Source organism: Cucumis melo, chromosome 12 (assembly GCF_025177605.1).
Source record: "Cucumis melo cultivar AY chromosome 12, USDA_Cmelo_AY_1.0, whole genome shotgun sequence".
NCBI lineage: Eukaryota > Viridiplantae > Streptophyta > Magnoliopsida > Cucurbitales > Cucurbitaceae > Cucumis > Cucumis melo.
In genome coordinates, this window is record NC_066868.1 from 28,350,232 (window position 1) to 28,369,189 (window position 18,958).

Sequence of the window (18,958 nt, forward strand, 5' to 3'; positions counted from 1 at the left end):
GAATACTTTTAACTACTTAGCACCATAAGACCTTCTATTCTGACATGAATCTCCACCCTCATTTAGTTAAAAGAGCCATATTTCTTATTTTCAAATCACTTAAGCCGAGGCCCCCATCTCTTTCGCTTTTGATTATTTTAGACCATTTAGCTAAGTGGTTCAGCTTTCCCCATTATTACCTTCCCAAAAAAAAAAATTCATGATTCTCTCCAAAGAAATAGACACTGAGATTGGCACGAGAAAAGTTGACATGTAGTAATTAGGAAGATTGGAGAGGACTGATTTGCATAGTGTGATTCGCCCACCACGAGATAAGTCGGAACTCCTACACTTGCTTAGTTTACCTTGGATTTTATCTATAATAGGCCGCCAGAATAAGGAACATTTTGGGTAGCCTCCAATTGGTAAAACAAGGTACATTAAAGGAAGCTTTTTTGTCTTACATCTTAGAATTGAAGCCGTTTCACTAATCATTCTTTCCTCTATATTAATTCCACAAATGGCAGATTTTTCCCAATTGACTTTTTGTCCTGATCACCATTCAAATAAGACCAAAAGTCTTTCGAAGGATTCCATCATTGCCTCATCCATTTTGCAGAATATGAGTGTATCATCAGCAAACTGGAGTAAGGAAACATGAACCTTGTCTTTGCCTACAACAAAGCCTTCATACAATCCTTTCGCCATGTATCATTGAAATTAGGCTTCTTAGAACTTCACTTACTAGGAGGAAGAGAAATGGGGAAAGTGGGTCTCCTTGTCGATGGCCTCTTGATGCTTGAACTCTTCCTCGTGGTCGTCCATTTATAAAGATTGAATATTTGGTGTCGCGCACACAGCCCATTATCCATTTTATCCTTCTGTTATTAAAAGTTTTCTGCACCATTACTTTTTCTAAAAAGTCCCAATTGGTTCTATCAAAGGCTTTTTCAAGGTCCAACTTAATCAACCACCCTTTTTTTCCTTTTCGCTCGATATTCTTCCACCACTTCGTTGGCAATAAGAAAGGGATCGAAGATTTGCCTTCCTTCTAAAAAGGCACTTTGAGGAACACTCCCCCTCAAGTTGGAGCGTAGATGTCAATTAGACCCAACTTGTTAACACAATAGTCAAAGCTTTGCCTGAGTAACCCTTGTGTTAGGACATCAACAATTTGTTTACTAGAAGGAATGTACAAGATACAGATGCTGCCATTGTCAAGTTTCTCCTTTATAAAATGTTTATCCATCTCCACATGTTTCGTTCTGTCATATTGAACTGAGTTGTTGGCTATGCTTATAGTAGCTTTATCGTCACAGAAGAGCTGCATGGGTAACTTACCATCCTGATAAAGATCAAACAAAACTTTTTGTAGCCAGATTTCTTTATAAATTCTCAAACTCATAGCTCTGTATTCAGCTTCAACACTAATCCTAGACGATGGGAGTATTGGGCGAGCCCTACTACATCGTATAGATTATTATATAGCTAGAGACGTTGGGAGTACTGGAGGTGCCCTACTACAACGTAAAAGTCATGCTAGTTATGTTCAAACATAAACTGCTTTGCTAGAGATTTCTCACTAAGAATTTATTACGAGATTTCTTATTGAGATTATTTATATAATCTGTTTTAGAAAGCATGTTGTATTTAAAAGCTAGTCACTCACTGAGTTTTATATCACTCTTCAAAATATTTTCTCACTTTCCAAGTAGAGATTGTAGACCCAGAGCTGACTACCACTGCCTATTTGCTAAAGAGTCTTGAGTTCTATTCCAATTTGTCTTGCAATTGAAACATATATGTCGCCTGTGTATGTGTTCTTAGTTGTATTTTGAGTAAAGTTGTGGGATGATCAGATGTTAGTCTTTGGGATGTTGTGCATATGTTGTCTATATCAGACTTGTCAGAACTTAGTTCTATGGGTTGCACTGCTTATATTTATAAAGTTTGTTTTCAAGTTTCCACGTTGTGTGAATGTTTTGTGCATTTAGTGTAGAGGTTAGGTTTAGTGTTAGTTGAGCGTCAGCAAGTATTGTTAAGAGGAGAACGATATTTGTTGGCTTCACACCATCTCTTAGGCTAAGAGTAAGTAGTTTGGGAGGAGGTGTGACATGCTTTGTTCGAGATGCTCGGCCCAACATGCAAAGTTGGATCCTAAGGCCTTAAAATGTATCTTCCTTGGTTATTTTCTTGTTCAAGAAGGGTATCGGTGTTATTATCCTAGTCTAAACAAATATTTCATCTCTCCTGATGTCATATGCTTTGAGCATTCCTCCTTTAATTCCTTACCCTCTTTCTCTTTGAATACGAGTCGGGGGGAGCATTAGGAGTCTGAGGATGATTTCCTTGTCTATAGTGTTATTTCCCTTTTCTATCCTCTTCCCACTTCATCTCTACATGTGTCTACCTCTATTCGTCCACCCATCACTAAGGTCTATGGTCAACAACAACCTCCTTCAATTTCATGCCCTATACTAAAGGCTACTTCGTCATTGGATCCAAAAACGAGCGATGATCTTTGATGTTATTCCAAGATTTAGAGATACTTATCCAAAGACTTCTAAGACTTAAATGTCCTTTTATTAAGTTGGCAAAAAGTTGCAAAGCAAAGTAAGATACACGTGTAAGAGTATATACAAACATAAAAGAGCAATTCCTTGAATGTATTTTCAATCTTTGAAATGTTGTTTCTTCATATAGAGAAAAAGACGTGAATGAACGAATGACACAAAAGAACCTACAAAATGAAGGGTCCAATGAAATGAGAAATTTACAAATATTGCACACTTAATGAAGGATAAGAAATTCCAGACCTTCACGATGAGAAGACACCCCATAGGTCCAGTTACAGCTCGAATTCCCTGAAATTTAATTATTTAAAGGCAAAGTAATAACATGTGAATTAAATGCAAAGTAATAACATGAGAGAAAGCTAGTACGCGTAAATACACAGCCAATAAAACATACAGCCAAAATCGAATCAACTGGTGGAGAGGCAAAAACATCACCACAAATAGCTGCTGTCAGCATTCCTTCCCCAACAAATCCAGCATGTGCAGGCTCATGTCCACTTCCACCGCCTGTATCATGAATTACAGAATAGAGAAATTAGCATTATAGAAGTGTATAAGTAAATATATATATATATATATATATATATATATATATATAATAAAGAAATCTATTCAGAGAAAGCAAATGTACTACCATGTTTCAAAATAAAAATTTTATTTGAGAAGGAAAACTGGTATAGGGCTTATTTGAGGATAAGCCTTATCAACATAACTTATCTTTTCTACCGTTTGAGGAGAAGGAAAACTATAGATATTGCCAAAGTACCATCTAACATAATCCATTTTTTCAACAAATTTTTCCAGCATCCTGCAAAGCGACATCCATCCTTGCTGATTTTTTCCTGAGCAATCTCTAATATTGAAAAGACCCCCTGAATATGGCCAGTGATCGCAGCTTAGGACCCATCCTGACTTTGCTTGAAACTTCGAAATTCTCAATCTTCCTCCATCGATGTCCCCAAATTTTTTGAAATTATTGTCCACCAAAGTTCTGAGTAAATTAGATATTACTGACTTAGTCCATCTAAGTTGGCTAATGGAAGTAGAAATGCTTCTGCAAGCTTCCACATCTTCAATGAAACAACTATCTTCCTCTTTCCAAATGCAGTAGTGGGACTGATCAATTTTGCAACCGACAATCTCCATGCTGTGCTTTGAGACTTGTCGGAAAAGTTTGTAGAGAAAACCAGCTACAGGCAAAGGGGAGGAGAAGGGAGGGAACTTACCTTTTTTTTGTTTTGTCAAGGACCTAAGAATGTTGAAATACTTCATGGAAATGGAATTTGCAAGATCAAGTAAGGGAATTTTTGTTAATCAAAGAAAGTATGTCATTGACTTACTTGAAGAACGGGTCTTCTTGGTTACAGAGTTGCAAAAACTCTTATTGAACCTAATCAGAAGTTACTACTAGCAAAAGGTGAAGAAATAAAGAACAAGGAATGATATCAAAGACTTGTTAGTAGATTAACCTACCTGTCTCATACACGCCCTGATATTGTGTATGCTGTAAGCATGGTTAGTCAGTTTAAACATGCTTCAAGATTGACTCATTTTGAAGCTGCTTCTAGAAATTTGAGGTATTAGAAAAGGTCTCCTGAGAAAGGCATTCTATTCAAATGGAATAATCAATTCCAATTAGAAGTCTACATAGATGCAGATTTGGAAAAAAGTGCTACAGACAGAAGATCTACGTCTGGTTTTAAAAAAAAAACGGAGACAAACCTCTTTATTAATGATAATATATGAGACTTAAGCTCAAAGTACAAGAGTATTGTACTAAAAGCAAAAGAACTAGAGGAGAATACAATTTAAAGTGAAAACTCGGGCAACAAAAAGAAGACAACCTAAACAAACGAAGTCAAACAAAAAAGTAACAAATGGTACAAAGCCTTTCCAAGGCGACATCCGTAGAAATCTAAATACAAAGCAAAATTTGACAACTCTCTCAAGAGGAGTCTATTCGAATATAAGAACTTGCACACCCAAATCTTCAATACTCTCAGAGGAACCTGTTAGATGATTCGTAGCACCTGAATCCAGAATCCAAGCATTCTTCTCATTAATACTTATAAGACTGAGGGATTGAAGCATACCTGACTAAGCAATGGCCTCGAGTGTGGACAAACTGGGATTGTTCTGGTTACCAATGAGACTAGATGGTTGAGGGGTTCCAATAGACTTGCTCACATAAGTTCGCTCTGCATTTTGTTTGTTGTTTGGAGGACGCTTCTTACCTCTTGGGGTACAACCATATAATTTTCAACATTGTTCTTTGGTGTGCCATTATTTCTTGCAATGCTCACAAATAGGAACCGATTATCTGTTGTGTTTCTCACCGTCATGAGTAAAGAACCTCTCACTGAAGGCAGCAGAATCAATGGCAGGAGTGGTTAGAACGTTCATAGCTCTCGTACGGTCCTTCTCAAGGTAGACTTCAGAACAAATCTCCATTAGGGAGGGAATAGGCTATAACCTAGTATACAACCACAGAACCACATCGAACTTTGAGTTTAGACCAGCAATGAAGTCATATATTCTGTCAACCTCTTCAAGTCTAGAGTGTTATATGCCATCACTAAGACAATTCCAGATAATCTCTCTACAAAGAACCATTTCCTGCCAAATGAGGGAAAGTTTGTTAAAATAGGATGTGACATCCATAGTCCTCTGCTTCCATTCATAGACTTGTTTTCTCAGAGTATAGTGACGAGAGGCATGCTGACACTTCGAATAAAGTGTCTAAGTTGTGTTCCATATATCCTTGCCAATTGTAGCATACAACGAAGGCTTGCCAATCTGTGGCTCCATACTGTTGATTAACATGGCTTGAATGAGAGGATTCTCGCCTTCCCAAAAACGTTCCTAGGAATCACCTAATGGAGGGCGAGATATTTCTCCTGTTAGAAAGCCAAATTTGTCACGCCCCTCTAGGATCGTTTTAACGGGTTGTGAACAAGAGAAGTAGTTCTGGTCATTCAACTTCTCCCTTGTAAAGACTTCTGTACTTTGTGCCACAAATCCAAACATGCAAGTAGAAGACAAATTAGGGAACAAAATTATCGGATTCTCAGAATACATCGGTGAATTGGTTGGGATGTCAGGACTGGGTGTGTGTGTAGGGGCTCTAAGGGCTCATCAAACATTGGAAGTTCTTGCCGAAACATAGCCAATTATTGTTGGGTGGTATTATACACTTGGTTTAGATTGGACCAAGGACTCACCAACTTCAAATTCTGATTGGGTATGGAAGTTACCAACACTTGGATGACCATTGGATAGAGTTTCCAATAGGACATAATTTTTTGTTGGATAGTGTTGAGAAAGAAGTTGGTTTGGTTGACCTAGGGTTTACGACTCACTAAGGATGGTAGGATGGAGGAAGACAGCTACAGCAGATTCATGTGTTGTGTTTGCAGCGGCGTGTGGGCAGTAGGGATTGGTTGGGTTTATGGCGGTGGCTGCAGAAGGGTGGTGGAGTTTGGCTGGTTTTGCAGCAGTGGGGTTTGGCTGGGTTTTTTATGACAACATGTAGATAGAAGGATTTGGTTGCGGCACATTCGGCTCTAGAGGAAGCGGCGGTGCGTGTGACTAGAGGAAAGTACTAGTCAGGAAGATCTAAAGGTGACAGATCAAATCGTCCATGGCGATGCTGATTCGAGCGTCGACAGCGGCAGTCTTGCCAACAATGTGGTTCTCTATTTGGGTTCCATCAAGATCGGTGTTTAGGGTTTCGTCGTTATCCCCCTCTGCTACCATATTGAAAGCAATAAAGAAAAATAAAACCAAGTTGCGCGGAAACCCTGGTACAGGGGCAAAAACCACGATAGAACTTTTTTTATTATTTTCTTATGCAACAAAGGATTACAAAGCGGGAAATTAATAGGCAATAAGAGCCTAAATAAAAAGAAAAGAATAATTAGGGTAACATAAATTACAAAACTACCCTTGAGCTTTCAACACACAACAAACCCACTAATTCTAACATTCACCGTAGACTTTGGTGAAACTAAACTCAACAAGCTTCATTTTGAACCAAGGATCCATCACGACAGCAGCAGCCAAAACTATGTTGCAATCTTTCCAATCTCTAGCAAACTTTTCAAGCATCATTTGACTAAGGCTGCTTATGAAGAGATCCTCCTTCGTAATTGCTTGAGCTAATTCTGAATGAATTCTCCATATTTCATGAAAGACATAATGGCAGATTGGTGAGTCATGGCGGTAAAGATGTTTGTTGCATCAAGAAGAAGTTTTAGGTACATGCAGAGAATCTTGACCAACTTCCACTCTTCCAGTGAGGATGCTTCCCTATAATCAGGATCAGAGGTATCCAAACAGGAACATACTTCTTTCGTCTTGAAGGCAGCCACCAACGTATGATAAGTTGTATTCCGTTGCATTTGATCATCAAGGAAGAGATTTCTCTCACTAGGCACTTGAAGTTGTTGCTTAAGCTCTAAAAACTTTTCCTCATGAGAATCGGATGTTGCGACATATTTCACATTGTCCCAAATTTGACTTATCTTATTTTCTCCTGCCTCTAATACATCCTTTGCACTGTCGATTAAAGTCCAAGCAATACAACTTCAAACTAAAAACTAACCATTGAGAATAAGGGAGTTTTTTATGGCAAGTAGGGGCCTGAGGTTGTCAAGGGAAGCTTCATTCTGTCTTTTATTAGAATAACTTCCCTCCTAATCTCCAATCAGAGAGACACACAGCAACAGCATGACTAGGTGCATTAGGTGATTCTTGAAATGGTTCCAATGCAACATTCAAAACACATTTGTACAACTTCCACTCACTGTCAATAAAACTACCCATAATAAACACATGACCTACTGATCGACTAGAATTCCACATGTCAAGAGTAAGGCATATTCGACCTCGAATGGCCTCTACAAGGTTGTCATCTTTATAGCTCATAACCCAGTTCAGCATGCTAGGACAACGTATATTAAAGTTGACAAACACTTCATAATATTATCATATTATTTAGAATTGTACACCTGATATAATGGCGACTTTGTCGTATGTTGCACTTGAAACATCGGCTCGTAAAACAACCTTCACCTGTATTGCCATAAAAGGACAGGTCAAAATTAGCCTTAGTATTACCAAAGATCATTTCTGAATCAAATTGGGTAGACAAACGTAATAACCTTAGGGAAACCATCCAAGTACTGTAATCCAGGATATGTTTCCACCAAACCCTCGATAAATTCCGTCACCACATCTGAAATGCATCCATATAATAAAAAAAAACAGTTAAATGAGTCCTCGCTCTTTCTACGTCTATTCAGGTTAAGAAAGAAAAAATGAGGAGAAAAAGAAGGGGCAGCGTTGTATCCTTTGTTGATGGGGTGGAAAAAGAACACCGAAAGAAATGTCTGATAATCGGGAATTCGGGTATTCACGAACTAGCAGTACGTGTGAGCAAGTAGATTAGAGGCCAGTTTAACACATTTCGTTTTCTATCTGCTTTCATTCCAAGTATTTAATATGCAATTATAATTAGAGATAAATCATATACGGAGAATGCAGAGTATATCAGCAAATGTAGAAGAATAGAAGCTTATTCAGTTATCCTTTCTCGATACTGAATCAGCGGACATCCAAAAAATCAAACGAATGAAATCGGTGATCGGTAGGGATGGAAAGAGGAAAGAATCGGGTAAATAAACAGTGCCAAGCAGGAGAACTGACTGTCGGGATTGTTGATGAGCTTCTTTCCTTGAAATGCCATGCCAGCAAGTCACGGAGGTTTCCTCAGCTCCCACGACCTTTTTAAAGCCGATCTCCAGGCTCTTATTTTTCGGTTGTCTTTCGTTGTTGATTGAATTGAAATTTTTTTCACGCTATTTATTACTTTTTTTAGTTTGACTTTTGCACAGCGGAACAAAACAAAGGAAGCAACCGAAACAAAAGGGGGGGAAGGAGTTAGATTATTACTGTATAAATATTGTTATGAATTAATTTTAGTTTCACCTTTGGGAAAAGCTAATGTTTAAATAACATAAAATAATAGTTATCGAAATTGTCTTCCAAATTTAGTTGGAATTTTAAAATTGTTATAAAATATAAATATAATCAGATAGTAAACTTGTAAATTCACAAGAATTTATGTGCATTTTCAGAATTACCTAGTTTCGTCATGTAATACCTAAAAGAAGCGGGATTGTTTGTTATATTTGTGAATGGTGAGTCGTTTTGTCATTTAAAATAATTTTTATAATAAAATTATATTGATTTAAAAATAGATATAAATTAAAAATAAACAAATAGGATAATTATTTTAGATGATAAAACTCATATGAAATCAACCCAAATAGATATATTGTGTATGTTTAACAAATATATAAAATAACTGTTAATTAACAAGTAATTCTAAGGGTAGTCTTGAAATATTCTATAGGAGGCACGATATATATAATTTCGAGCATGTAATTATTTTATGTATTTATCTACATTCACAAATAACATAACTCTTAAGAAGAAGAAAAAGTACAAAAAATAATGTCGACACTCGTTTCATTCATTATTAAACACGTCGCTTATTATTTAATATTTCTATATGTCGTAGTACGAGTAACTTGATTTCAAATTATAACATTTTAATTATTTTTTCCAAAGAGCTAGTTTTTCATACTTTTCTATCTAGTAAATCGTAAAAGCAAGTTCATTTACTTGAATTTGGGTTTTTTTTTCTTTTTATGAGTGGTCCATTTTGAGGGATCCAACTAAAAAATGGTTCTTTTTAAATGAAAAGCAACGTCATCGCACGAAGTTATCTTATTGTCCCTCAAACCTGTTTGCAAGTCTAAACTTCGTGAAGGTCACTCGACAGTCGATGTCCGTTATTCGACATATAATTCTTCCCAACACATTTTACTATAAATAGTCTTGTGTAACCCGTAGAGAGCATCCCCAACCAAGTAAATAAAATAATAATTGTTTATCGTAAGACGTGTAACAGCAACCGTGTATCAACCAACATGCATCAAGCAGCCCTCATGAAGTTCATACAATGTGATAATTTTGTATGGTGATGATGTAATCAAAGGACCACTAAGAAACGTGGCCCCTAGGTAAAAAGAAAAAAGAAGAAGAAGAAAAAAAAAACCTTGAACAAGCCCAAACATTTTCTCACCAACGACGAATCACCATATTTGAATCCCCACTGAAATTGTAGCGAAGCTTCTCCGGCGACTTGCAGGCTGCAAAGCTTCCAAAGTATCTGCCGTTTATCCGATGTCTTCTACGGCTAGTTACATTCTTCTCTTCATTTATCTATCACCGTATCTTTAAGAAGGAGGTATTGTTGTTTGGATTGTTTCGATCAGAAGGAGAAAAAAGAGGGCATTGTGGTAGTTGATATTAGAATTGTGAATATTCTGTTATTTCATTTAATTATAAGCTAAATGCCAATTTGAAGGCTGGCTTTTGTGATTGAAGAAATTGGTATTCTGGATTTCACCATTTATGACGTGAGACTTAACCTCATATCGATCTATCTATCGATATAAATTTTCTATCTCTATATCTGTTGATGCTTAGATTGATTGAAACGTAGTTTCGAGTTTCTTTAGATTGTTGTCCGGATTAGATACTTGTAAAGTTCTGGTTTTTGTAGTTGATGATTGGTCGTGTTTGGTTGACAAAATGGACTTGTTCTTTGATCGGAAGTGAGAGAGACAACTCTAGGAACTCTAGAAATTGAGTTGTGATTCAATTTTGTTCTATGCTTCTAAATTTCTACTATCAAATATCACATTCTATTTGTATGAATTTTACTTTACTTTAATGTCAAACAACGTTTTTTGTTATTTATAGTGTCTTGAAGCCTAACAATGAATTTGGAGTTCTATTGGGAATCAGAAAGTGTCAAGCAAGTGGCAATTAAATCCATCGAGGTTGGACCTTAGTTCAATTTTACTTTTTGCAACTTCATAGAATTTATATTGTGTTGGCCAAGGAGATAGAAAAAAAGACAATCTAAGAACAGCCTAAAACTTTGGCATCACCAAAAAGCATTTAGCTGAACATAATCCCCCCCCCCCCAAAGAAAAAGGTAACCTTTATCTTCCATAGTCCTTCTATTCTGTTCCAACTACAAACTCCATAAAAGAGACCGTCCAGTGACTCCAACAGTGAATTATCCACCTTCATGGCAAGAAAAGGTTGAATATCAAAAAATTCAATCAGTCTGCCACAATATTGCGTAGTAAAAGAGCAATGTAACATAATATGATCCAAGATCTCTTTCATCGGCTAACCAGAAAAAAACATATTGATGGATGGAGGGAGAGGTTTGGATATTTCTTCGGCAGACTATCTTGTGATACTCAATTTGTTGCGAGCCATGGAAAATAAGAAAATCTTAACCTTTTTTGTGATTTTGAAATCCCAAATCAAGAAAGTCAGCAAACAGTTCAAACGAGGCAGCCCAGTATTGTACTAATGTTGTGTTTATATTAGGATATTATTGATAATTTTGTCGATGTAGTTTATAACTGTTGTCGTATCAACTATCAGTTGTTATAATCATTTATTTGACTTTTAATGATTCGTAGGTCATTCACAATATAGGTATAGGGGGTTCAATATGGAGAGAGTGAGAGACAGAGGGAGGAGGAAATCGTTTATTTGACTTTTAATGATTTGTAGGTCATTCACAATATAGGTAAAAGGGGTTCAATATGGAGAGAGTGAGAGACAGAGGGAGGAGGAGGGGAAAAAGCAACAGTGACCCGACCCAACACTTAGATTATCTGATTGGACTTGTGAATTTTCCTTCGGCTCAACCTATCTTATTGAAAGACGTATGGATGAGGAACTCCTCGATCATCTCATGAATATCCCTTTGGCTAGCTGAGTATCAAACTCCTTCAGGAAGCAAATCCACACAAGCCTATCAAAATGATAACCCCAAATAAGGTGATGCAGGTTTTCCTCTGCCATTTGACACAAAATACAGCAGAAAGGACCCATTAATGTGGCCATTTTCCTAACAAGCCTATCTAAAGTGTTCGCTCAACGTAGCAAAACTTGCCAAAAAGAACTTGATTTTCTTTTTTCCAAACCACATCATAGACTGACTCACTCATGACAGAGGGATGCAACATCAATCTAAAGAAGAATTTACTAGAAAAACCATCAATAGGATTAGGGCTCTAGACACAAACATCCCGTTCCCCTCCCTAAAATTGGACTCCAACGAAGTAAGAAAAGAGGCAGCCTCCGTTGTCTTCTTATTGGATAAATGATGATGGAATGCAAAAGAAAAGGACATGGAGCTCCCCAACCAAATAAAAAATCAGAGACCATGCAATTTTTAAGGAAAAATAAATGATAAAAACGAGGAAATGCAAAGCAAAGGGGACTATTCCCCACCCACCAATCATTCAAAAAGTACATATTCTTACCATCCCCTTCAATGCATGCAACAGACCAAATGAGAGAAAGAGGGTAACTCGAGATAAATATATTCACAAGGGTTTTGGTATGTGCTTTTATGTAAGGATACTCCCTTTTGATTTAGTATTTCAAGTAGTTCTTAACCAAAATACAGGGGAAAATAGTGTTGATCGCAAAATGTAACAAGCAAAATTAAAGTACAGCCAAATCAGAAGGTTGCTCTCTCCCACCAATAAACTATTGTTCATACACAAAACTCAAGATAACTAACCCCAAACAAAGAGATGCTTAAATACTGACATTCCCTTGAGAACGTACTTTTTGGACCACACCCAACTAACCCTTTTGCCAGGGTGTAATTCCTCTTTTGCCCCTCCTTTTGTAGACTTTCTTAATTGGATGTCTAGCACTTTTAACCTCTTCACCACCCATTCAAAGGGATGGGAGCCATGCTTACTCAAAATGATTCTATGCCACAAGGATCCAGGCTCAAGGGCAAAACGCCACATAGCCAATAGAGCTTTGTTTTATTACACACATGAATTGTTCTTTTTGAATTCATTCAACTAGTAAATGGCTAGCAGTTAAAGTTGATGCATTAAAATTTAATTAATTAATTACAATAAATAATATATTTTTTGTTGGTGATGTTTTGAGATAATCTTTGTAAGACTGAATATGTTACCCATCACAAAGATTATGCGATGAGACCATGGGGTGGCTATTGGCAATTGTTGAAACAATCATATGGAGAATAAAGGTTTGCTTTCTCATAGTCGTTTTGAGAACAACGGTTCTGGTGATTCTAATAGAGACCAAAGTTCAAAGCGAAGAAAGGTAAATAATTCGTGAACTAGCACACACGCATGTATATCTATAATGTTTTTCAAATTTGATAGAAGTTAAGGATGTTTAATACGTTTTTACTACAAAAATAGATACTTGAGCAGAAAAAAGTCATGGATCAACTTATTGATGTTGCTTGCGCTCAAAAGGACCATCTTTCATCTTTTCCATCCTTTCACCACTTCAACTGCGGCGGTATGGGTCTCCTTGATTTTGAATATTACAAGTTAAGGTTTTAGATCATGTTATCAGGCACAAACATTTTCTTTCCTGAGTTAACTTGAATACGAGCTTATCAACTTAGTTTGGATGGTTTTGCATGAGTGGGACTGTTGTTAAACATTTTGTTCTGTTTGGGCCATAATTTTGATTCTATTGCAGCTATTGTCCCGACACATTTGTTGAGGTATAAACATATGCTTCACTTGATAGGATGCCTACTTCTCTTTCATTTCTAGGTCTTTCTTTATACCTGCAATCAGGCCATGGCAATAAACTTTCTCATTCTGTTAAGAAATACGTTCAAAATCTCCTCAAGGTAACAAATTGACTGTCTTGTTTCTCTCATTTATATGCAGTCATTCTAATTCAGGAAATGTTTCGAACACATTATTTTTTGGGTTGATAGATTATTCAATTTTTTTTCCTAAGATCAATATGGCGGGGCCATATGGATCCCAGTGGCCAACTGAAGAGAAGGTGAAGCACAGGGAAATGGTTTCAACACACGCTCATTATATATTTGTGCACGAGACTTCAAATGCTAATGCCAATGGGATGTCTTCAAAATCAGATGCGGAGAAGACAACCACTACTCTAAATAAAAAGGATCCCGTGGTTGCATTTGTACACTTTCGATTTATATTAGAAGAGACGATTCCGGTGCTTTATGTATATGAACTGCAGATTGAGCCTCGTTTCCAAGGGAGGGGTTTGGGGACTTTCTTAATGGAGTTAATTGAGCTTATTGCTTGCAAGGTTGTTCTCCGTTTTGCCTTTTCTTTGTTTCCTTGTGTTTGCAAACGTTGATACATTGAATAAATAAAATTTCAAACAAGACTTGAAACTCCAACAAAAGTTTTTTTCTTCTTAGGTTAATTTAACTAGTTTTTCCATATCGTCTTTATATCTTCTGCCAACCTCTCTCTAGGATGTTTCTTTTACCAAATCATTCCTCTAATCTGTGTGTTAATTTTTGTAGAACTGCATGGGTGCGGTGGTTTTCACTGTTCAAAAAGCTAACTCTAAAGCTTTGAATTTCTACCAAAGCAAGCTGCGGTAAAATACTGAAATATCTTCTCAACTCTAATTCTTTGGTGGTGTAATTTCCGGTGAACCATTTGAACGTGTCACTTTACAAGGACTAATCTATTTTAATTTCAGCTGAATATATTTTCTCCCATATAATTTTGAGTTGGATTTCTTTTTTTCTTTTTATTTATAATTTTATTTGGGGAAGGGTTCCTCCTAGTTGCATTCACGATAGGTTTCAAGATTTATTCCAATTCTGATGAAGTTGAGGAAGACATGGATTTCCAAAGAAGTTCAATGATCTTTTTTTTTTTAAAATGATACAAGCCTCTTTGTTAAATGTACTAATAAAAGAGACTAAGGCTCAAAGTATGGGAGAATTATACTAAAAGCGAAAAGAGTGATCACAAACAAAAGTAGAGATGAGTTCAATGATCATTTTATTATAGATGGCAGCCCCTTTAACTAGAACAAGGGGCTAGAATTCCCAAAAGGACAGCTAGACAAGCTGATACAATCAACTAACTGGCTATCTAACAGCTTAGCTAAAGAAAACAACCCAAAATAAAAGACTAAATACAACAAAAGACTTTCTCCAATCGAGACAAGTTCAAAACAAGAAATTTTATGAATTTTACAAGATAGCTAAGAATGAAGAAAGAATATGAAAGATTCCCAACATATGTTCTCTATCAAACTCTCTCTTAAGGAAAGGTCTAAGTTGACGACTAGTTAGTTTGTTGTGTTTTCCAGCGAGTAACCAAGCCTTTTAAAGGTGAACGATTACTAAATCTCTAATTTTAAAGTCTTGAACCCGATTATGGATATCAACCATTGTTTTTTTTTTTTTTTTTGAAATGGAGACACCTCTTCATTAATAATAATAGAAGAGACTAACGCTCAAAGTACAAGAGAATTATACAGAACGCAAAAGGGCCAAAACATAAATCCTAAACCTCTCTCAATCAATCCAACAAGAAGGATGAGCCTTTTTTCGACTCTCCTTTCAGCGTTAGTAGTGAGGAATTGAAGCATTTGGATAGGTCAATTGAACTTGAAAGTCAGAAACATTTTGAATCTCTAAAAACCGATCTCAATGTCCTGTTTCAATGCGAGGAAGAGCCGGGATCTGCGAAGTTTCCGTCTGCTACTCAGTTTTGTCCCCGGTCTTGCGAAATACCAGATCATTTAAAATCAATAGTAGCTGATTGTGGAATTATTCTTATTTGATCTTTCAGTAGTTTAATGTATTTTTCCTCAATGTAAGACCAACATTAGTCATTCTTGGATTTCCCTTCATATGGGTGGCAAGTAAATCCTTCACGGCGATGCTAAATAGTGGAAGACTTCTTCGAGCTTCCTCTGGATTATGGATTAATTTGGTTAGGCAGTTTCGAGGTAGTGGGTTGCATCTTCTTGAGAGTTTTTGGTTTCAATTTAGTTCTTTACAAGAGGATTTTGCATTATGCTTTGTAATTAGATTTATTTGTATATGGTTTTGTTTAGCTTGATCTCTTCTATGTTTAGTTTGAATTTGTTTTGTAGCTTTTTTGCAGAGGTAGACTGAATTTTCTCTTTTCTCTTGTCTTAGTATAATACTCTTGTATTTTGAGCTAAAGTCTCTTTTATTATTAATAATTTAAGAGGCTTGTCTCCTTTTGAAAAAAAACAATAACCAAAACAAAGTTATCAATAACAGTGAGCTAATCAAAATCCTCTAACCCTGAACAACAAATGGAAACTGAAATGTAAACTAAACTAGGTACAAAGTAATTAAAACAGATTGTCAAAAGGAACCCAAAGTAAGCTGAGAATTTGCCCATAATAAGCTTCGAGATGAGTGAAAAGGAAACACTAAGAGAACAACAACCAGCCTTGCTGAATCTTCGCTAAGATGAAACCACAAAACTGCTGAAAAACAATAATTGTTCAACTGGTTGGAAACATTTGGAGCCCAGCTTCTTCTTTGAATCAGCTGCTGGTTTATAAGCATTGCTGGCAGCTTCAAGGTCATCTTTAACTTCTTGGTGCAACTTTGATATTTGATCAACCATAGCTTCAACTACCGAACTAACATCAACAAAAGAGGGAAGGTTAGCCAAATCCAAAGTAAGGCGAGGGAGATGAGTGCAAACCACCTCAAACGGCAACTTCCCCATTGATCTATTGTGCACATGATTTAAGGTTAATTGTGCTTGCGCAAGGCTAAACACCGTTGTTTAGGTTTGTCAGCACTAACACATTGGATGTGGTTGCCAATTGTGTGATTTGTCACCTCAGTTTGGCCCTTTGTTTGAGGATTGACTTTGAGTGCTTATATAAATCCGTGCCAAATTTCTTCCACAAAGATCTCCAAAAGTAGCTCATGAATTTCACATCTCGATCAAAGACAATAATCTTAGAAATTCCATGAAGCCTAACGATCTCACAAAGAAAAGGCGAACTATATTTAAAGCATTAGATGTTTTTTAAAGTGGGCCATTTTGCTAAAAATCCACAACAACTAACATCGAATCGTTACATTGTTGTGTCCAAGGTAAATCTAAAATTAAATCCACAAGTCTTCCTAAATAGTAGAAGGAATATGGGAAGGAAAGTACAAACCTGTATTCTGAACCAAACCTTCGACAGTTTGGGATATATAGCATTTTTTAACAAAATTAGAAACATCCTTCTAAAATTGAGGCCAAAAAGTATTTAGAAGCAATAGTATTTAAAGTTGTATCCCTACCAAAATAGCCTCCAACACCTCCGGAGTGAATCTCATGAATGATGGATTTTCGAAGGGAAGTATGAGGTACACAAAGTACATCACTTTTGATAAGAAACCCATCAACAATATGAAAATCATTATATGGTTGGTGATCAACACATTTATCCCAAATCTCTTTAAAGTCACTAGCTGAAGCATACAACTTGAGAAGTTGATCAAATGCCACAATTTGAGCTCTTACGATTGCAAGAATGATACTATTAAACCACCAATTCACCCAAAAGTATAGGCTAGTGGTTGAAGGCAAATTTAATTATATATCACTAATACTCCCCCTCACTTGTGGGCTTGAAATATTTGAAAGACCCAACAAGTGGAAATCAATTTTAATTGGGGAGAAAAAGACGATGCAGGGGCTTGAACATAGGACCTCCTTGGATCATCTGTTCTGATACCATATTAAACCACCAATTCACCCAAAAGTTTAAGCTGGTGGTTGAAAACAAATTTAATTATATATCACTAACAAATACCTTTGCGAGTCTGTGACTTAACTTATCAACTCATCTCCATTGGAATTGCAACGTTGCGTGTTCCGTGTGGAGTTACTTTTTTCTATAGTGTATATGTTTCAACTGGCTTGCCATAAAAACCAGGTTGATATGATTGTGGAGTTTCTTCTCCATCTGCTTTTTAGGGAGAATGGTCAGAGTGTGCGCGTAATTGTGAAATCTTTGGGGGTGAGGAATATTAAGTGTTTATAGGCTTAAGAAGTGATCCGAGTGATGTATGGACCTCTAGTTTTTCATGTTTTCTCCCTGGCTTTTGTTACAAAGGTTCTGTTTCTTTTCTTTTTTTTTTTTTTTTGGGTAGTTGTCATTTACAATATTGGATTGGAGGGCCTTTCTGTGGAAGCGCTCTCCTTTGGATATGGGATACTTTTTTTCTTTTGGAGGCCCGTATATTATTTTATTTTATTCCCAACGGAAAAGCTATTTCTTATGAAAAAATGTCACTGTAAAACCGCATCCTATGCCATGCACGTTATTTCTGTCCTCGATGAGTTGGCAGGATCTGGAGATGTGTTTTGATTGACACTTCATTTAGACGAAACGGGACTTAGGACATTACGTGAAAACCAAGATTGCTTTTGCTATGAAATGTATAGTTTAGGCCAACTTAATAGTACATCTAATTCACTTCTTGGGTTTTAATGCTGAATTGATTGGAATTATCTGTAGCTGTTTTATTTTTTATTGTATTGACTCATATTTGCCTTCCTTATTCTCTTTTACAGTTATACCATTTCATCTATTTCACCCTCGCGTGTCAATTTATCGGTATGCTATGCACTGCACTACCATGCATTAGACTGCAGGCTGACGTTTTCTAAAGCAGTACTCTGAACTTAGTTGCTGCTTATTCCCAGATGGCAGTCGAAACGAGCTATGAAATTCTTTGCAAGGCATTTAATGAAGACGCTAAAGCTGTATTGGAGGTATGATTCCATTATCTGTAATTCGACTGAATTCTGTTGCATTAAGGGTCAAATGACGTGTGTCCATCTGAATTTCTTGGGCTTCCGAATCAATTCTCACAGTTCAAAACGCAGTGGCAGCTATTATATCCGAAATGCATGTTTCAAGTATTGCTTTTAGTACGGCATGGTGGCTGGATATAATTTATTTAAAAGGTGTTGCTATCGCAATAAATATGGTAGTGTTGTTAGTTCTTAGTTGGGCTCTTATTGTGGTAATTTTGGTGGCAGAAGTGTTGGGTGGTTAAGTAGATCGGTAAGTTTAGGATTTCACATATTTGCATCTTTTAAGCCGATGTTCAATTACCCCTTTCTGTCCTCGTTGTCAGGGTGAGGTGAAGACGGTGCGAGGGGAATCGGCTTGTGAAGATGACCAAGCGGAAAGTCTCCATTGTTTTTGTTAAATTATTAAAAATGAGAGATGAATCGTTTGCCAAGGATGAATATTATTTGTTGTGAACAGTACGAGAAGCTTGTGATTCCTCCTTGTCAGTTCTAAAATCCTCTTGTGTCTGTATCTATTATGAAAATAGTCCAAACAGGTGGATAGGATAATTTGGTGTTCTCCCATACAGTATAGGACTTGCTCGCCTTTCCCAAACCAAATTTTCAATCGAACGGACAAAACATTCATCTTAA

At 36.6% G+C, this 18,958-nt stretch overlaps 2 protein-coding genes across 15 annotated transcripts in view; one reads left to right on the top strand and one right to left on the bottom strand.

The window, feature by feature from the left end:
- The window catches only part of LOC103492190 (putative 3,4-dihydroxy-2-butanone kinase), a 40,939-nt gene extending 32,513 nt beyond the window's left edge, over window positions 1-8,426 (bottom strand). For 4 of the 5 annotated variants that reach the window (XM_008453577.3, XM_017043978.2, XM_008452851.3 and 1 more), the window contains exons 1-5: window positions 8,262-8,426; window positions 7,718-7,791; window positions 7,565-7,628; window positions 2,950-3,062; window positions 2,796-2,843 (exon numbers count right to left, since the gene is read on the bottom strand). In XM_008453577.3, the coding sequence (XP_008451799.2) occupies window positions 2,796-2,843; window positions 2,950-3,062; window positions 7,565-7,628; window positions 7,718-7,791; window positions 8,262-8,301 (339 nt within the window). In that variant the 5' untranslated portion in view covers window positions 8,302-8,426. Of the gene's footprint in view, window positions 1-2,795; window positions 2,844-2,949; window positions 3,063-7,564; window positions 7,629-7,717; window positions 7,792-8,261 lie in introns of those variants that run through there. The other variant, XM_017043980.2, reaches the window with a different exon arrangement.
- A 1,081-nt stretch (window positions 8,427-9,507) lies between these two features.
- Window positions 9,508-18,958, top strand: LOC103489882 (uncharacterized). 10 transcript variants are annotated; one of them, XM_008451027.3, is made up of 10 exons: window positions 9,508-9,818; window positions 10,389-10,468; window positions 12,669-12,809; window positions 12,911-13,013; window positions 13,277-13,356; window positions 13,470-13,796; window positions 14,020-14,096; window positions 18,080-18,122; window positions 18,212-18,280; window positions 18,649-18,958. In XM_008451027.3, exons 3-10 carry the CDS (start codon window positions 12,720-12,722, stop codon window positions 18,721-18,723), a joined length of 864 nt encoding a protein of 287 aa, XP_008449249.2. In that variant the 5' UTR covers window positions 9,508-9,818; window positions 10,389-10,468; window positions 12,669-12,719; the 3' UTR covers window positions 18,724-18,958. The 10 variants fall into 10 exon arrangements, with proteins under 10 accessions (XP_008449249.2, XP_050936419.1, XP_050936415.1 ...); XM_051080462.1 differs by having other exon boundaries at window positions 9,644-9,922; XM_051080458.1 differs by having other exon boundaries at window positions 9,644-9,870; window positions 13,470-13,799.

Coding starts and splice junctions, on each gene's coding strand:
- LOC103489882 (XM_051080458.1), top strand. CDS start 12,720: ATGGAGAATAAAGGTTTGCTTTCTCATAGTCGTTTTGAGAACAACGGT. Junction 12,810..12,910: donor AAAGTTCAAAGCGAAGAAAG/GTAAATAATTCG, acceptor CTACAAAAATAG/ATACTTGAGCAGAAAAAAGT. Junction 13,014..13,276: donor TCACCACTTCAACTGCGGCG/GTATGGGTCTCC, acceptor TTTCATTTCTAG/GTCTTTCTTTATACCTGCAA.